Source organism: Pezoporus occidentalis, unplaced genomic scaffold, assembly GCF_034315485.1.
Source record: "Pezoporus occidentalis ecotype Australia unplaced genomic scaffold, CSIRO_AGI_Poc_V1 ctg159, whole genome shotgun sequence".
Taxonomy (NCBI): Eukaryota; Metazoa; Chordata; class Aves; order Psittaciformes; family Psittacidae; genus Pezoporus; species Pezoporus occidentalis.
Window position 1 is genome coordinate 1498549 of NW_026913415.1, and position 15753 is coordinate 1514301.

The 15753-nt window shown below is 57.1% G+C and overlaps 1 protein-coding gene across 3 annotated transcripts in view; it reads right to left on the reverse strand.

Annotated features, from left to right (window-relative positions):
- Positions 1 to 364: 364 nt before the first annotated feature.
- The window catches only part of SEMA7A (semaphorin 7A (JohnMiltonHagen blood group)), a 139710-nt gene continuing 124321 nt past the window's right edge, over positions 365 to 15753 (reverse strand). Inside the window, exons 2-14 of one of the 3 annotated variants that reach the window (XM_062612170.1) lie at positions 11021 to 11154; positions 10093 to 10143; positions 9760 to 9855; positions 9296 to 9380; positions 8585 to 8695; positions 7597 to 7736; positions 7126 to 7304; positions 6830 to 6938; positions 5785 to 5983; positions 4110 to 4225; positions 3235 to 3386; positions 2692 to 2759; positions 365 to 2313 (exon numbers count right to left, since the gene is read on the reverse strand). In XM_062612170.1, the coding sequence (XP_062468154.1) occupies positions 1967 to 2313; positions 2692 to 2759; positions 3235 to 3386; positions 4110 to 4225; positions 5785 to 5983; positions 6830 to 6938; positions 7126 to 7304; positions 7597 to 7736; positions 8585 to 8695; positions 9296 to 9380; positions 9760 to 9855; positions 10093 to 10143; positions 11021 to 11154 (1787 nt within the window). In that variant the 3' untranslated portion in view covers positions 365 to 1966. Of the gene's footprint in view, positions 2317 to 2691; positions 2760 to 3234; positions 3387 to 4109; positions 4226 to 5784; positions 5984 to 6829; positions 6939 to 7125; positions 7305 to 7596; positions 7737 to 8584; positions 8696 to 9295; positions 9381 to 9759; positions 9857 to 10092; positions 10144 to 11020; positions 11155 to 15753 lie in introns of all 3 variants that reach the window. The other 2 variants (XM_062612168.1, XM_062612171.1) reach the window with 2 other exon arrangements.

The following is a 15753-nucleotide window of genomic DNA, read 5'->3' on the forward strand; positions in this document are numbered from 1 at the left end:
AGCTTTAAGGTCCCTTCCAACCCAAACCAGGCTGTGGCTCTATGATAACCCCTGGGCACCAGGGTGAGCTCCCCACCTCGTCCCACCGTGGTGGCTGCAGGGAGCTCACACTTGAGCTGCTTTAGCAGCTTTGCTGCTCCTCCTCCTCAAGCTGCCGGTGCCAGCAGCAGGCTGCTCTGCCAAACCTCATGCAAAGGAAGGGACCAGGCACGGGGGGCTTCTGCTGTCAGCTCCAACCCCACTGCACATCAGGGACCGGCGCAGCCCCTACACCGGGGTTGGGGCATGGAAGAGGGACAAGAGAGACCCCGGCCGAGCAGCATCCCTTGCTCCCGGTGAGACACACAGCACTCTTTCCCATTGCTTCCTGCTCTTTTCCATTCTTTATTTGAGCGGTCACGTTCTCACTTTGGTCACAGCCCTGAAAGGTTGTTGGTTTGTTTTTTGGTAGCTGTTTGTGGTTTGTTTGTTTTTTTTTTCCCCTCTTCTCTAATTTGGACCCACCTTCTAGAGTATTATAAAATTATACAAGTGCAGTAATCACCAGTTGATAATAAATAGGTATTTGTTAGTTCACAAAGTTAAAGTGCTTTGAGAAGGGATGTAAGGAAGCTCTATCCTAGATTCGGGGGGGGGGGGGTATCTTGGAAATGTAGTGCAGTAGGAAGCTCTGGCCCGTTGTCCACAGTCTGCAGTCACGAGAGACACGGGGCATCTCTCCCCCTTGCCATAAAGACCCCTCGGGCACTCCTGAGTGTCCCTGAGCAGGCACGAAGCAGGAGCTGTGCTGCTGGGAGAGGTTATTGGAAGCATTAGATAGGATGTGTCCCCCCCCCGCTGCACAGCCCGAGGCTGGGGAAGGTTTGGACAAGGTGTGGGATCGCCCCATTGCCCACAGGCGCAAGGGAGAACATCCCGGTTTTCACAGTTTAGTCTTGCTTGGAGACCTCAAAGCCCAAGGGAAGCAAAGCCCCTGGTCCCTTCATGGTGAGGGAGAGAAGCAGAGCTGCTCGGGGCGGTGGGGGAGCCGCGGCAGCACCCCGAGCCCATCGGCATCGCCCTGAGATCAGCCGCCTGCTGCCTCCATCCCTGAGGAAGCCCGGTCCCTCTCCCTTAGGAGAGGCGCAGGGAGCAGGCGCTGCCCGCTGCCCACACGGAAATGCCCTTAAGCTGCCTGCAGAGGATTTGTGCGTTTCAAACTCCTTCCCAGGGCCTCCTGGGTTTGGTTTGGGCTCTGCTTCCACCTTCCCTTCCTGTCCCCTTCGGTCTGTCCTTCCCCACACCCCAAATCTAGTCATCTTCCCAGGCTTTTCCATGCAAAACGCTCACTGCGGGCCTGCCGCTGCAGGCTTCCAGCGCGAGCTCCCAGTCTCCCTTCCACATCAAAGCCAGCTGCAAAACAGAAATCAAATGAAACCATACCCTCAACCCTTTCCAGAGCCCAAGTCTCCAGACCAGAAGGGGATTCACATGCGACACTGGGAGTATTCCAGCTGCCTCCAACCCTAACATTAGCCACAAAAAATAGGAGGCATCAGTCCCCACTTGGAGTGAAGCATAGATCAACCAGTTCCAAAGGCCAAGGGCTGGCTCCTCTTCTTCATCACATGCACGTTCCTAAAGAGAGGAGTCATCGTGCCCTGAGGATCAGTGCATGCACATTGGCAGGAGTCCCCTGAACAGTCCACAGCGGGGAAGCTGACACCATGCTGCTGGGCACAGCGAACGTCCCCCACCTGTTCCCTTCCCTCCCTGTCCCCAAACCCTGCTCCAGCTGGCCCTGCAGTCCCATCTTCCTCACCATGCCTCCTCCACCACAGCCAACGATGGAGAGGCTGCTGCCCAAGACCCCTTTGGGGACAGGCAGTCCAAGGAGTGACTAAAAGAAGTCGCCCCAGGAGCAGACAGCAAGTGCAGGAGCAGCAGCAGCAGCAGCCAGGACGGTGGGAAGGCAGCCCCATGGTGGTCAGTGGAAGAGCTCCACCAACACCATCATCAGGAGCAGCTGCAGCCAAGAGGCGAAGGTCATGGTGGCCTGGCCCTTCTGGGACATGAACCTGAGCTGGTTGACCAGGCGCTCCTTCACCAGAGCCTGCTTGAAGCCGTCCTCCTCCGAGATGCAGACGTAGTGGCCGTAGTGGATGTGGCTCACGTTCTGGATGAAGTGGAAGCAGTCCTGCTGGGGGTGGGTGGTGTTGCAGGTCTTGATGAGGCTGTTGTTGTGGTACCAGTTGTAGGTGGCATAGTGGGACTCGATGGGGCAGTTGAGGTAGTAGCGGGAGAAAGGGACCACTGTGATGTTCTGATAGTCATCTGCTGGAAGAGATTGAGAACAAGGGGATGAGACGTGGAACCACGGATTCTCCCACAGGCCTGGAGGGAAGAACAGTTGGGTCAATGGGGACAAGTCATACAGCCACTGAATGACAACAGCAGGGACTGACCCACACCTGAAGTCTCTTCTCCTAGGACAGCAGCAAGCACCAGCCCCATCGCCCAGCTCAGAAACCCATTAAGGAGCAGTTAACCCCAAGCAGGGGCTTGGAGGTGTCCTGGCTTCAGCATGGACATTCCCAGCTCCCCTGCAATGAGTTGTGAGCCCTTGCACAACAAACAAAGGCTCCAGAATCAGCCCCCCTGCCCCAAAACACCCCCTGGATTCACAGCCTACAGCTCAAAACCTTCACATACCTTCTTTAATGTCCCCCTTCTGGCACTTCCCTTGCCACGGGTCCAGGTTCAGGTTCTGATGCACCTCCCTAGGAGATGGGAATAAGCATTAACATCAGGGAAGCAGCATTTCAGGGCTAAGAAAGGAATCGCTCATACAAGATGTAGTGGATTAGGTAAGGAAGAAGTGTTTAAACGCCTGATGTTAGCTGGGTAGGGACAAGCACACGACTCAGGAGGGTGACGAATGACAAATGCGAGACCCAGCAAGTCACCACAATGAAGAGCATCACAACCAGCAGACCTGTGCATGTTTCTAACAGCAAAAGAGGGGCTGGGTGCTCAAACCCCACTGACCTCTCCCCCTCCAGGGCAGGGTGCTGCGGGAGGGCTGGCTTTCGGGACAGCACAGACATGCGTGTGCGATTACTGCACGGACACCATGGGCTCATCTCTCCCTGCGGTAGGAAGATGACCTCAAAACCATGTGCCAGGCAGGGGAACACTGAGCGTGGGTATTTCTCACACGGAAGCAAGCAGGAGGCAGCTGATGGCATCACGCACCGGTTCAGGTACACGGACTGGCAGGAGCCATTGAGCCAGCCGCAGTACGGGTCCCTGGCCAGCAGGCAGCTGTCACAGTTGTTGCGATACGCCCCACACATGGCCATGGGCACCTCCAGCACTCTGTCTGCTGAGCCCACGTACAGCATCGCCTGCGGGAGGAAAGCAGAGGGGTTCATCCCGGTGCCACCTGAGTGTCCAGCACTTCCCCTGCAGCTTGGCTGTGAGAGGGGTGCTGAGGCGCTGGCACAGGGTGCCCGGAGAAGCTGTGGCTGCCCCATCCCTGGCAGTGTTCAAGGCCAGGTTGGACACAGGGGCTTGGAGCAAGCTGCTCTAGTGGAAGGGGTCCCTGCCCATGGCAGGGGTTGGAGCTGGGTGAGCTTTAAGGTCCCTTCCAATCCAAATCAGGCTGGGATTCTATGATTTCATCATCAGTGGGGCCGGTAGGTCTCCAAGCAATGCAGTCCCTATCCTGGGAGGGGCAGCAGCATCCTTCCCCCGCCAGCCCTGTGGATAACTAAGTTTGCTCCATGAGGTGATAGCAGTGTTGTCACCTCTGGGATGGAGCACCAGCACTGCCCCACAGCTCATCCACCAGCAGGGCTGGACAATGAGAGGGAAACTGCAGGATTTGGCCCGGGAGCAAACACCCTCATTCTTCCCATGCCTCTGGAGGAGAGGAGGTGTCCAGAAAGCTCTGCTGCCCACTGACCACCCAGAACTGGGGCCATCAGCCCAGCCTTAGCAAAGCAAGACCTCCCACAACCCACTCCAAGGCTCCTTCACATCCATGGGCTGTCCTTAAACCTCTGTCTCTGCCTCTCCTGCTGCCTGCTTTTAAAGCTACAGCCTGACCTTCCTACAGAGAGACCCACCCTCTTGTGGTCCAGGATCATGGACTGGATTGGGTCCTTCTTGGGGAAGACCTGGAGCTCCATGATGTTCTGCACCCCGTCTGGCAGCTCCACGACCTTGTGGATGGATCCTTTGTCTGGAACGAAAGAGAGGAGAGCCCTGATGGAGCATGCTGAGAGCAGAGAGGCAAGGCAGAGGGGCTGTGGGGAAGGCAGGCAGAGAACCAGCACCGCCTCCAGCCCTCGCTGCGGCAAACAATTCCCATTCCACAGAGCAGGGCTTGACTGCATTCCTCTACCCAACCACCCAGAGAAGACAGAGAAGGAGCCTGCTTGCTCTGCCCGTTTCCCACAGCACAGCCTTGTCACCACTGTCATCCTCCCAGCCGCGAGGAGCCCATTTCTCCTCACCCTTTGGACCTGGCTCTGCTTGCTTTGACCAGCCTCAGCACGAAAACCCAGCAGCTCTCGAGCTCCTCTGCTTTGATCCCTGGGCTGTTCCTGCCCAAGCATCATCTCATCGCTTGCCCGAGGCTGAAACTTGGGAGCTCTGCCTTTCTGTTCTTCTGGTTAAACTGACTCCGGTCCCAGCGCACTGGTGGGCCAGGAAAACAAGTCAGTTCGGTGGAGGGGTGGGAAGGCAGATCCCGAGGGAACACGGCTCAGGAACCTCACTGTTTACCCTCTTTTAGCCCGGCTTCCCCTGCCCAAGGTACCACTCCCTTCTCCACCACCAGCCAGGGGGAGGTGGAAGATGTGACCCTGGGTCAGGCAGGGATTAGGGCCCCCCAGGTGCCTCTGTGCCTGCAGCAAGGGTGGGCAGCCAAGCCCTGCACCTTGGAGCAGGCTTCCTGACTGCTCTGCGAGGCATGAGCTGCATTGAAACTACAGCTTTCAGCAGGATCAAGCCAACCGGAGCATGTGTGGGCCCTAATCCAAGCCAGGCCACCTACTGCGAGCTGTCTGCATTTGTTTTAATCACAGATTAGGAAACAAAAGCCCCAGAAAACCCCTCCACAAGCGGCAGGGAACAAAGCCCAGCACAGGGCAGGAAAAGGGGTGACAGAGCTGCAGGGAGCAAGCCCATGCAGGCGGGGAGGCACGAGAGGGAACTCTGTGCCTTCCATGCAGCAGGTAGCTGCACTGCATGCGAACCCAGGCAGCTCACCAACCTTTTACTCTCCATCCCACTCTCCTGCAGCTGAATTGGCTTGTCCCAGCTCTGCAGCATCCCCAGCTGCCCCGGGGCCACCAGCAGCTGGGATGCACTGGCTGTGTCTCCAACCAGAGGTGCTGGCCTCACCTGAAGCCTGCGCTGCTGCACTAGAGCAAGCAGGAGCAAGAGGTGATCCTTTTGCAAAGGATTTCTGCTTGACACATGGGGAGGGCTATGCTACCCCTCCCTTGCCCTAAAAACACTTGGCCTGAGATCTACCACAGCCTTGAAGCAGCCCAAGTGGGTAAATCCCACATGCTGGGATGCTGCTTTCAGCCTTTGCCTATGCAGCCCAATCTGTGCGTCACCGAGCTGTGCTGGGACTTGGCAGCTCTCTCCTGCTTGACAAACATGTGCCAAGCTGGGAACACAGCCCCTCGCTTCGCCCTGCACTGGGGGTCTTGTCTGATTCCCTCGGATTCTTTGCCCTCGAGGGGAAAGCAAGCTCCAGGGAACTCCATAGGGAAAGCTTCCCAATACCTGTTGCCAGATAAAGCACGTTGTAGCGGCGCCCGTCGCCCGCCGAGACCTCGTGCACCCCGATCTTCTGGTAGCGGTGCTTGTTGTGGAACAGGGGGCTCTTGGTGGGGGAGAGGGGCTCCACGCGGTCCTGCACCTCCGGGTGGCTGTCAGCGATCTTGAAGGTCTCACTCGGGGTGTGCTGGCCAGAGGAAACGCACTGCGGCAGGAGGGGACAAGAGGCACCGTCAGGGGCAGGGCTGGTGGGGTCCTACCTGCGGTCCCCCTGCAGAACGTGCCCCTCTGCTCTGCTGAGACCCCACTGTGTGCAGTTCTGGTGCCTTCAACATAAGAAGGACATGGAGGTGTTGGAGCAAGTCCAGAGGAAGCCATGAGGATGCTCAGGGGCTGGAGCACCTCCTGTATGGAGACAGGCTGAGAACATTGGGGCTGTTCAGCCTGGAGGAGAGGAGCTGTGTGGAGACCTCAGAGCAGCTTCCAGTGTCTGAAAGGGGCTACAAGGATGCTGGGGAGGGACTCTTCATTAGGGACTGTAGTGATAGGACAAGGGGTGATGGGTTCAAACTGAAACAGGGGACGTTCAGGTTGGAGATAAGGAAGAAGTTGTTCCCTGTGAGGGTGCTGAGGTGCTGGCACAGGGTGCCCAGAGAAATGGTAAATGCTCCATCTCTGGCAGGGCTCAAGGCCAGGTTGGACACAAGGGCTTGGAGCAAGCTGGATGATTTTAAGGTCCTTTCCAACCCAAACCATTCTGTGATTCTATCCTCCAGCTTCACCCACCAGAGCTCACAGACCCATTTGCTGAGGCAGGTCTGAGCCCATCTCCCTGTGCTCTCTATGAAGGTGTTGGACCTTACCCAGCCTCCTTTTGTCTCTGGGAACAAAGCTGAGGTCTTCCCCACAGTGCCTGCAACCTTTCTCACTGCCCCAGCCCTCCCTGGCCTGCTCAGTGCTGGGACTGTGCCCCCACCTGCAGTGCCAGAGCAGGGACCAGCCCTTGGGAGGCCTCCCCACTTCACCTGGGCAACTCCTATCCCTCACTCACCTGCCCAGGCTTGACCTCTGGGTTGGGACCATTGTAGCCTTTGAGTTTGGAGGTCCGAAACACGTTGTCAATGTCCCCAAAGGAATAGACACAAACAGCAGAGCTTCCCCTGCAAGACAACGAGACAAAGAGAGAGGGTCAGGAGACACTGGCCATCCCAATGCAGCTGGGGCATGGCTGTGTGCATCGCGCTGCTGCTGACTACGTCCTCTCTGGTTGTTTTGCACCCACATGCTTGCCAGGGAGACTAAAGGGCTGTGGGACAGGACATCTCTCTGCTTTACAGAGACCCTCACCAGGTGTTTGTGAAGAGCCCATAGACCTTGGAGTGCCTCCAGTTACTCGCAGGGACAAAGAAGACATCCTGCAACCAGTTGAAGTTGCCCTTGGTGACTGGGTCGACACAAATCAAGCTGGCCTTCAGGAAGGTGGTCCACTTGGAAGCAGAGAGAGAACCGGTTCCCCCTTTATCTTCCTGGAGGGAGAGGAAAAGCAGGGAGTCAGGGTTTAGCAGAGAAGAACACAAAGAGCCCCCCTGTCCAGCATCTTGGACGAGTAACTGAGGGATGCTCCAGTTACACTTGATGTGAGCCAGAGGATGGGAAGGCCAAAAGGGTACAGCCATACCCCACATGAACTCTGTGGCACGGGACAGAACTGAGCCAAAGAGGCCAAATCACATGCCCATAACACCAAGTGAGCTGGCATGTCCATTTGCCACCCCTGCAGCATCCCTGCCTCCCCACCACACTCTGTTCCTGTGGTACCTTACACAGCTGGGCCACTCGAGAGATGTTTCTAGGGGCCTCAGGACTCTTATCCGGGTTGTCTTCACGGAAGAAGTAGTAAATCTTGTCCTGGTGAGGCTCTTCGTGCCTTAATGTGGTGGCTTTGACAAACTGAGGGTCTGTAAAGGGAAGGGAGCCATCAGAAAACCTTGGCCTGAACACCTTTCATCTGTTCTCTTTTCTTGTTTCAGCCCATTCTCCCTTCTTGCACAGCAGAACTCTCATCATGGAGCTCCCTTGGTGGGACCAGGCTGCACTCTGGTTTGTGTTCCACTGTGGAAAACCCAGTGATGCTCTTCCTATTAATACACCACTGCCACAAAGGGCATCCCCAGCAGCAGCAGGTCCCTCTGAGCATCATTAGCTGGCATCCCCATGGCAGGGAGTTCTGTGTAAGCATGGGACCAGCCTCATGGCTCCAGCTCTATCAGTTTGTTTGCTGGTGCTTTGCTTGCCTCCTCCTGCAAGTTCTGTTTTGCCCTGGTTTGATTCTTCCCTTTGGCCGAGGGTTCAGGAATCTCCCATTTCCCAGGGTCCCACTGAGCTCATGGAAATGGAGGAGGGTCCTTTTTTCCCTATTCCCCACCCAACATGTTCCTGCTCCAAGGTTTCGCCCTGGCTGGGGGTTTGGAAAGAGTCACTGCCCGGGGTGGAAGCTGTTCTTCCTGTTTCTATTACAGCAGCTGATGGGCAGCTTTACACAACCACGTTTCCTTCCAGCATCTGCCAGGGGACTGGCCACACGTTTCTCTCCATTTCCCCATCTCCTCACCCCGAGCAAGAGGCACTCACTTGTCAGTTATTTGGCCCTAGAAGCAAAGAGGTGACCTGGCAGCAAGAGAGGACGTTCCCCTCCACACTGTGCTGTGTACTTCGGGCCCCCAGATGTAGGTTGACAGAGCCCAACCCATCTGCACGGAGGGGCAAGTGGCAGGTCCCACGCCTCCAGCGTGGCCCCTGGACTCACTCTGCATCACCGTGTCGCTTGTGTAGAGCTCTCCTCCTCCTCTCACCCGACGGAACCGGGGTATCTTGCCGTTCTGCTGGCTCTTCTTGATGGTGGAGTAGATGTCGTGACCTGTGGGGCAGGAAGGCTCACTGCAGCGGGCTGTTTCCAGAGGGGACAGAGGGGTTTGCGAGAAGGAAAAGAACTGGGAACTCTCTGGGCACGTGGACCCACAGAGCTGGTGGCTACAGGTGGAGAACCCCAGTCCCCACTGCCTAGCACTGAGTCCTGGCAGGACTCCCACAGCCCTTTTCCTTAAAGAGCAGAGGGACAGATGTTTGTTCTACCTTGGGAATGATCCGCACCCATCCCTCTGCCAGGCCCAGAGCAGTGGAGCTACTGCAGGACCCTCCTTCCCTGCCATCTCCAGTGCACTCTACCCTCCTGCAGAGACTCAACCCCCATGGCCTGGAGAGGAATGAACAACCTTGTGCCATGCAGGGGTTGGAACTGGAAGATCTTAAGGCCCTTTCCAACCCAAACCATTCTATGATTCTATGCTGTCCTAGAAGGATGTGCATTTCGATGTGACAAAGCAAGAAGGGCTAAGGCTCATCTCCAGCTAAAGCAGAAGGACGAAGCCCTTGGAGCAGCCCCGAGGTGCCCCTGTTTGGTACAGAGCACCCAGCCTCCCTTGCACAGCACTGATAACACAAGAGCAGACACACTTACCATCAACAACGACGAGGGTATTCGAGTCGGGGGTGAAAGGAGCAATGCCTCTCCCATCCCATGGAGTGCTCTCCTTCCTCTGTGTCTGGGTAAGGACAGAAATGGTCCCTGAGTGTCATCAGTTCAGGGAAGGCAGGGGAGCCAGGGGCCCACATCCACCCCTGGGGCAGGAAGGGAGCAGCTCTCCTTGGCTGGCACAGCCCAAAGGAGGGGAGAACCCATCGTCAAATAGGCCATGCAGAGCCCCTGCTGCAGGCAGGAGGTGAGGACAAGGGGGCTGTGACAAGGTGAGCATGGAGGTGGCACGGGCAGATCTCTGCTGCGATGAGCTCCTCGAGGGAGAGGGTGTTTGGGCATTGCAGCTGTTGGAAGGGGGATCAGGGCATCATCTTGCAGATGGAGACAGCACAGAACATAAGAGCAAGGGCTTTGCTCTGCTGCCATCAGAGGTGGTCACAGCATACCAGGTTCCAGCAGGTGGGAGAGCAGGCACCGGTGCCACACACTAACATCCCATCTCCATACTTCTCCACTAAGGTAAGGTAATTCTTATTGTCCTCCTGCAAGAGAAAGAGGAGAGGCATGAGCAGCACTGCTACTGCACTCCTAGTGCTTTCATGGGTCTTAAAACCAGAGGAGGAGACCAGTATCACCTCATCTGATCTGCTCCACAGGCACCGGAGGCCTTCACCCAAAGAGAGTGCACGAGGAGCATACACAGCTCATTCCCAAGCAGTCCTTCAACCCAAGTCCTCCAGCCCTCACCCATCTGCTGTTCCACCACAGGCAGGACCTACCGAGCTCCCAGGCATCATGCACTGTCCTTCGTTTTTCACTGGGAAGTCTTCCTGGGATAAGAGAGAAAGAGATCTGCTTGAATTCCTTCCCTTTAAAAGCCAGCTGCAGTGGGATCAGCCCCAGGCACCACACACTGGTCACCCTCTTCACAAGAGCCAAGGCAAGCATGGCGGTGGGGTCATCAGGCACTGCAACGCAGTCCTTCTCCACACCTCGGTACCTGAAACCCCTTGGGGATGCTGAGCTGGATCTCTCAGGCCCTCGAGGTGATGGGGAGAAGCAGCAGCCTGACTGGCAGCCAGGCTGGGCTGCTTGCCAAAGGATCTGGGGAGAGGATCTGTCACTGCAGGGAATGGGTGCTCAGCAGGAGGTGGTGGCATCCAAGGGATGGGACGCGTGAACCACGCTGTTCCTGGAAACAAGGGAAGTATCTGGGCCCAAAGTTCAGCAACCGGCTTGTCTGAGAAGGGCAAGAAGGGGTCATGAGAAACCAACTGGGGCAGTTCCCTGCTGTAGTAACTTGCCAGCTGATCCAGAACTTCCTGCTTTCGAGGAAATCCAGCCTGACTTCCAAGAATGGGAAGGGTTGGGAATATAGCTTCCCGGCAGCAATATGAGCCTGAGCATCCCTGCTCACGCTAAAGAAAGGGTCCCTTATGGGAAGAATCTTCCCTCTTGGGCACTGAAGACCTCAGGAGGATCACGGCCTGGGAAGAGCCCACCCATGGCTAGTGGAGGAGACTTCCTCTTGCTGCAGCCATTCATCCTACCCATGCTGGGGCTTCCCGGATGGATGGGGCAGGCCAGGCCTGACCTCACTGCTGGCAAACACCCTGAGCAAGGTATCTAGTGTTTGGGCTGTGAGATGGATGCTGGACACTTTGTTATAGAGCGCTGGGGCCAAACTTGCAAGCAGAGCATCCTTACCACATAGCTCTCATAGGTTGCAAAGTCATAGTAGTAAAGCTTTCCTTCTCCCCCAATGTAGATGGCCGAGGTGTTTTCTTTATGATAGAAGACTGGGTACTTCTCACTCCTGGGGAACACATACTCCTTTGCACCTACAACAGCACAGAGGACACACTGGTCAGGGCAATGGCAGCACCCACAGGCAGCTCAGGCTGATCCACTCCCTCCCCACGTCCTCGGTGGGAGTGATGAGGAAAACAAGGACTCAGGGCTGGGGCCCCGCAGGGATGCCTGCCCTGGCCCCAGGCAGCCAGGGAAAGGCAGCTCCCAGGCTCCGAGCTCAGCTATTGTCCCCTTGTCCCCAGGGGACAGGAGAGCTGGAGCAGGACACAATGGAGCAGCCCTGCCTCATCCCTGAAGGGCTGGTGATGGAGGAGGAAGAGAAAGGGAAACTTTGCTGTTGGAGCTCTATAGAGAGCAGAAGCTCAAAGTGACTTAGAAGCGGCTCCTTCCCACCTGCCCTAATGGCCCAGTGCCTCCTGCCTCTCAGTATGGAGACAAAGGGCTCCCTCCCCTCTCTGCACATCCTCTGGCAACCCCTCCAAGTAACTATCTCCTCAACACGGCTCCTGCACCCTCTTGCATTTGCCATGCCTTGCAGATGGGGATCAACCTCCCCATGCCCATCATCTCCTACCAGCCCCGGAGCATGGCACCTCTCCTCGCCAGCCTCCAGCTGCACTGTCAGCATCCTCCCTCCATGGGCCAGGAAGGATGGACAGGGTTTGGAACCACGAGTGACAGGGGGAGGGTGCACAAGAAGCTGCAACTCCATCTCCACCCCCAGATGTGAACAAGAAGTGAGGTGCAAGACCCAGGACCCACGTCACAGCCGGTTGCTGCAGATGGGAAGCTCTGCAGGCCCAGCTGGGAGGAAGAACTGCTTGTCCTTCCCCTCCTTCCTTCCGCTTTCACCTTCCAGCTTTTCCAGCTCCTCTTCCCTACAAACATCCTCCTTTTCCCTCTGCGTTGCCAGCTCAGGTGTGGGAGGCCGGCCCCGTGGTGCAGTTGTGAACCTCCTCCCCGAGGCTTTGGCTGTTTGTCCATGGGATCCACTGACCCCACAGCGCTCTCCGGGATGCTGCAGCCACCCCTGGAAGCTTTGAGTCCCCATTCCAGGGCCCAAAGGCTGCCCTGTCCACTGCTATAGTTTGCAGCAACGACACGAGAGGGATTTCTCCTCCAAGGGGCAGAAGCCTGTGCTCGGGATGACCCCTGCTTGCTGCGACAGGGCACTCTGCTTTCATTTCTCCCTCTCCCATAGAAGAAGGGGCCTCTCTGCTGGCAATGCCGCTGCTCCCAGCGACAGACAAAAGGCTGTGTGTGCCTCGGGAGCTGGCTGCCTGCACAGACAGGCAATTAATCAGTGGCACGTGTCCCTCTGCTCATGGCAAAGGACAGTCTTTGCCGAGCCCAGCAGCCCCCCTCTGCTCGGAGGATGCTGCGCAGGGTCCTGCCAAGGCCATGGAGCCAAAAGCGAGAAGGACTTGTTAGAGGTCACTGGGGTGCTGAATGCCTGCTCCAGCTGTGCCTTTCCCCCCCTTCCCACTTCACTAAGCTGGTGGGCCTCCAATCCCTGTGGGCTTAAACTCCAGCAAGGCTTGGCCGTGGGGGCATGCAGCCAGCCCCCACCTTGGGATGGGAAACCCTGCCAGCCCCACGGGCTGCTCTTTCACAAGTCACCTTGGCTGCAAAGAGAGGGGTGAAGATGTCCCAGGGTACAGAAACCATCTCTGCCCTCCAGCTCCGGCTGCCCTTACCCTGCCCACCAGGACGGGGGATACAGCAGTTGGGAGCCAGCAGCAAGGGATGAGAGTCCCTGACTGCTCCTGCTCACCTCCCCAGCCCTGCCCCAGCCTCTCCTCTGTCCAAGGACTCCTGAGCATATGCTTTGCCTGCTGGAGAAGCTGGCACCCACTCTTTGACTATGCAATTCCTTTGCCTCCAAGCGGGAAGCCAGCCGGGCATGCAGGTAGCCCAGCAACTCAGCAGCCACAGACTCAGGCTATGCTTGCAGGGAGGATTCACCTCCTTGTCCAGCCCTCAACCCCCCCCTCCTGACCCAACCAACAGGCACACACACAGGAGCCCCTAAAGCCCTTCAGCCATCCGGCTACCACCAATACAACCCAGCATCGCAAACAGGTCTGTCCGACCTCAGCAGACTTTGCTCCTGCTGCCAGACCTCAACCCCGGCCCCTACATTTGCTGCTAATCCAGGATAATTTGCACCTGGAGCTGCTCCTCCTGCACCTCACCCCTTTGTAAACCTCAGCCCCACATGCTCCTTTTACCTTTGGTCTCAATTTGGAGGCTTTTCCACCGCGCTGCCTCCGTGTGAACCAGGGCTCACACCAACCACCAAGAGCACATTCATCTCCAAACAGCCAGCAACAAACAAGCCTAAACCAATCACTTGGATGGCGTCAATGTATTATTTACCCTGCAGCTCCCCAGGGACTGAATTACTGCGAGTAAACAGCCAGGACCCAGAAGCGTGCTTGCGGCTCCAGCACTGATTTAACTTGATCTACAAGGGAGACTGTTAAAGGTGTTTCCATGAGCTGGTGCTGGTGTTCCTTTGCCCCTGCATGCAGGCCTGCTGCTGACCTGCAAAGCTGGCATTCAGACCCTGCTCTGCCTTAAACAGCCTGGCTTAGGCAAAGGGCTTGGTCACCTTTGTCTCTGCTTTCCATCTGGCAGGATGTGGGCAGCAATCCTGCTGCAAACCTGAAACGGAGGACCTGTGGTATAAATAACATCAAGGGCCAGGGACCACAGAATCCAGACTGGTTTGTGTTGGAAGGGGCTTTAAAGCTCTTCCAGTCCCAACCCCTGCCACGGGCAGGGACCCCTTCCACTAGAGCAGCTTGCTCCAAGCCCCTGTGTCCAACCTGGCCTTGAACACTGCCAGGGATGGGGCAGCCACAGCTTCTCTGGGCACCCTGTGCCAGCGCCTCAGCACCCTCACAGGGAAGAGCTTCTGCCTAAGAGCTCATCTCAGTCTCCTCTCTGGCAGGTTAAAGCCATTCCCCTTGGCCTGTCCCTACCGGCCCTTGTCCAAAGCCCCTCTCCAGATGATGAGGCAGAGAGCATCCAAACACCCACACTGTGTCCCAGAGAAGGGAACGTGCCTCTCTTAGCAAGTCCCAGGATGCTTTTGGCACTGCAAAGAAAAGCTCACCCCCTTGGGAGGGGGAAGGCATGGCCCTGCCACCACCCTGCCTCCAAAATCAACCCTGCAGAGGACACAGGGCTCATTCCAGGGCCTGCCTAACCCCGCTGGTCCCTCTGCCTGGCATTTACTGCAAACCCCACCGGCAGCGCGCACATCAATGGCCCGATTGTCAATTGAAATGCTAACCCCGGCGAGGCCTGAATGGGAGAAAGAGCAGCTTTGTGCTCGCAGCGAGATGGAGGGTACCACAGCAGCCTGAAGAATGATCTTAAATGAGAGCGAAGGAGGGAGCCCGGTGCATCTCGGAAGGATGCCTGCAGGGTGAGGTCACAGGGAAGGAGGGCAATGAAGAGGGAGATGCTCTGGATGAGATGAGGGCAGGGAGGCCTGTCCTTAACACACAGAGCAATGCGGATAACAGACAGAGCAACCCTTCCCATCTGGTAGGATGAAACATGCCTGCCTCCCTCGACCTGGCTTGGGCAAACCCAGCTTTAATGCCACACCAAAGTCTCTCTAACTCCTTCAGAAAGGCACCAAGAGCCTCCCCAGCACCATGATAATGCTGGGTTTCCACAGCTCTGTGCAGGGGAAGCGTGCCCTCACCTCCAGAACAACCAGAGAAGCAGCCTGGCTGCAGGCAAACCCGGCTCCCATCCCTGCTGGAGGGCTAACTCAGCTGCAGAGCTCCTGCTTCACTTTGCATTCCACCATTCCTTGGTCTAGCAGCAGCTCCAGCATCCCAGACACTTGCTTAGTCCCTGGTGAACTGCTGTTCACTGGTGCTGGGGGAGGACCACATCTCCTTAAGGTGGAGGTGATGGGTCCATTCTGCACTGGTGCCAGCACTGCCAAATGAGAAATGAGAAGCTTGGGGAAGAGAACAGGGGAAGGAGAACAAGGGAAGAACCTGCTGCAGGCAAGAGGCAGATCCTTTACTTGCTGCCCATCAACCCCTGACGTGGGACCCCATTGGTATACGAAGAGGAGAAACCCGAGTGTGGGGTTTACGTTCTCCTTGGCATCACCCACACCACTGCCTGTGCTCTCCCAGCTCCTGCTGCCATTCCATGGGGACACGGGGCCGGGCCAGCCGCCAAACCGGGATGTAAAGTGGCGCAGCGCGGGAGCTCGCCACCGCAGCCCCATCTCCGGTGCTGCCGCGCTTCCCGACGGCGGGCAAGGCACCCGGCAGCACTCAGTCATCACCATCCTGCATCCCACCCTCCCCGTGTGATGCTGTTGACACTGCCACCTGCTCTGCTGGCGGTGGGGCTGACGGCACGCTCCTGCCTGAACCACGGCACCCGTCGCATCCTTTCCTGGTCCCCTCCTTCTCCAAACAATTCCTCATCTTCCGATTTGTTTCTTCCTTCCTTTTGGCACAGACAGAGCAGATTATGACCCCGCTAGCAGCATGGCTCTGCTGCAATCTGACTGCGACTGGCTCTGACGGCAGAAGGAAAAGCCGCCTGCTCAATGCTGACTCAAGGGCTGGCAATGCCGGGAGTCC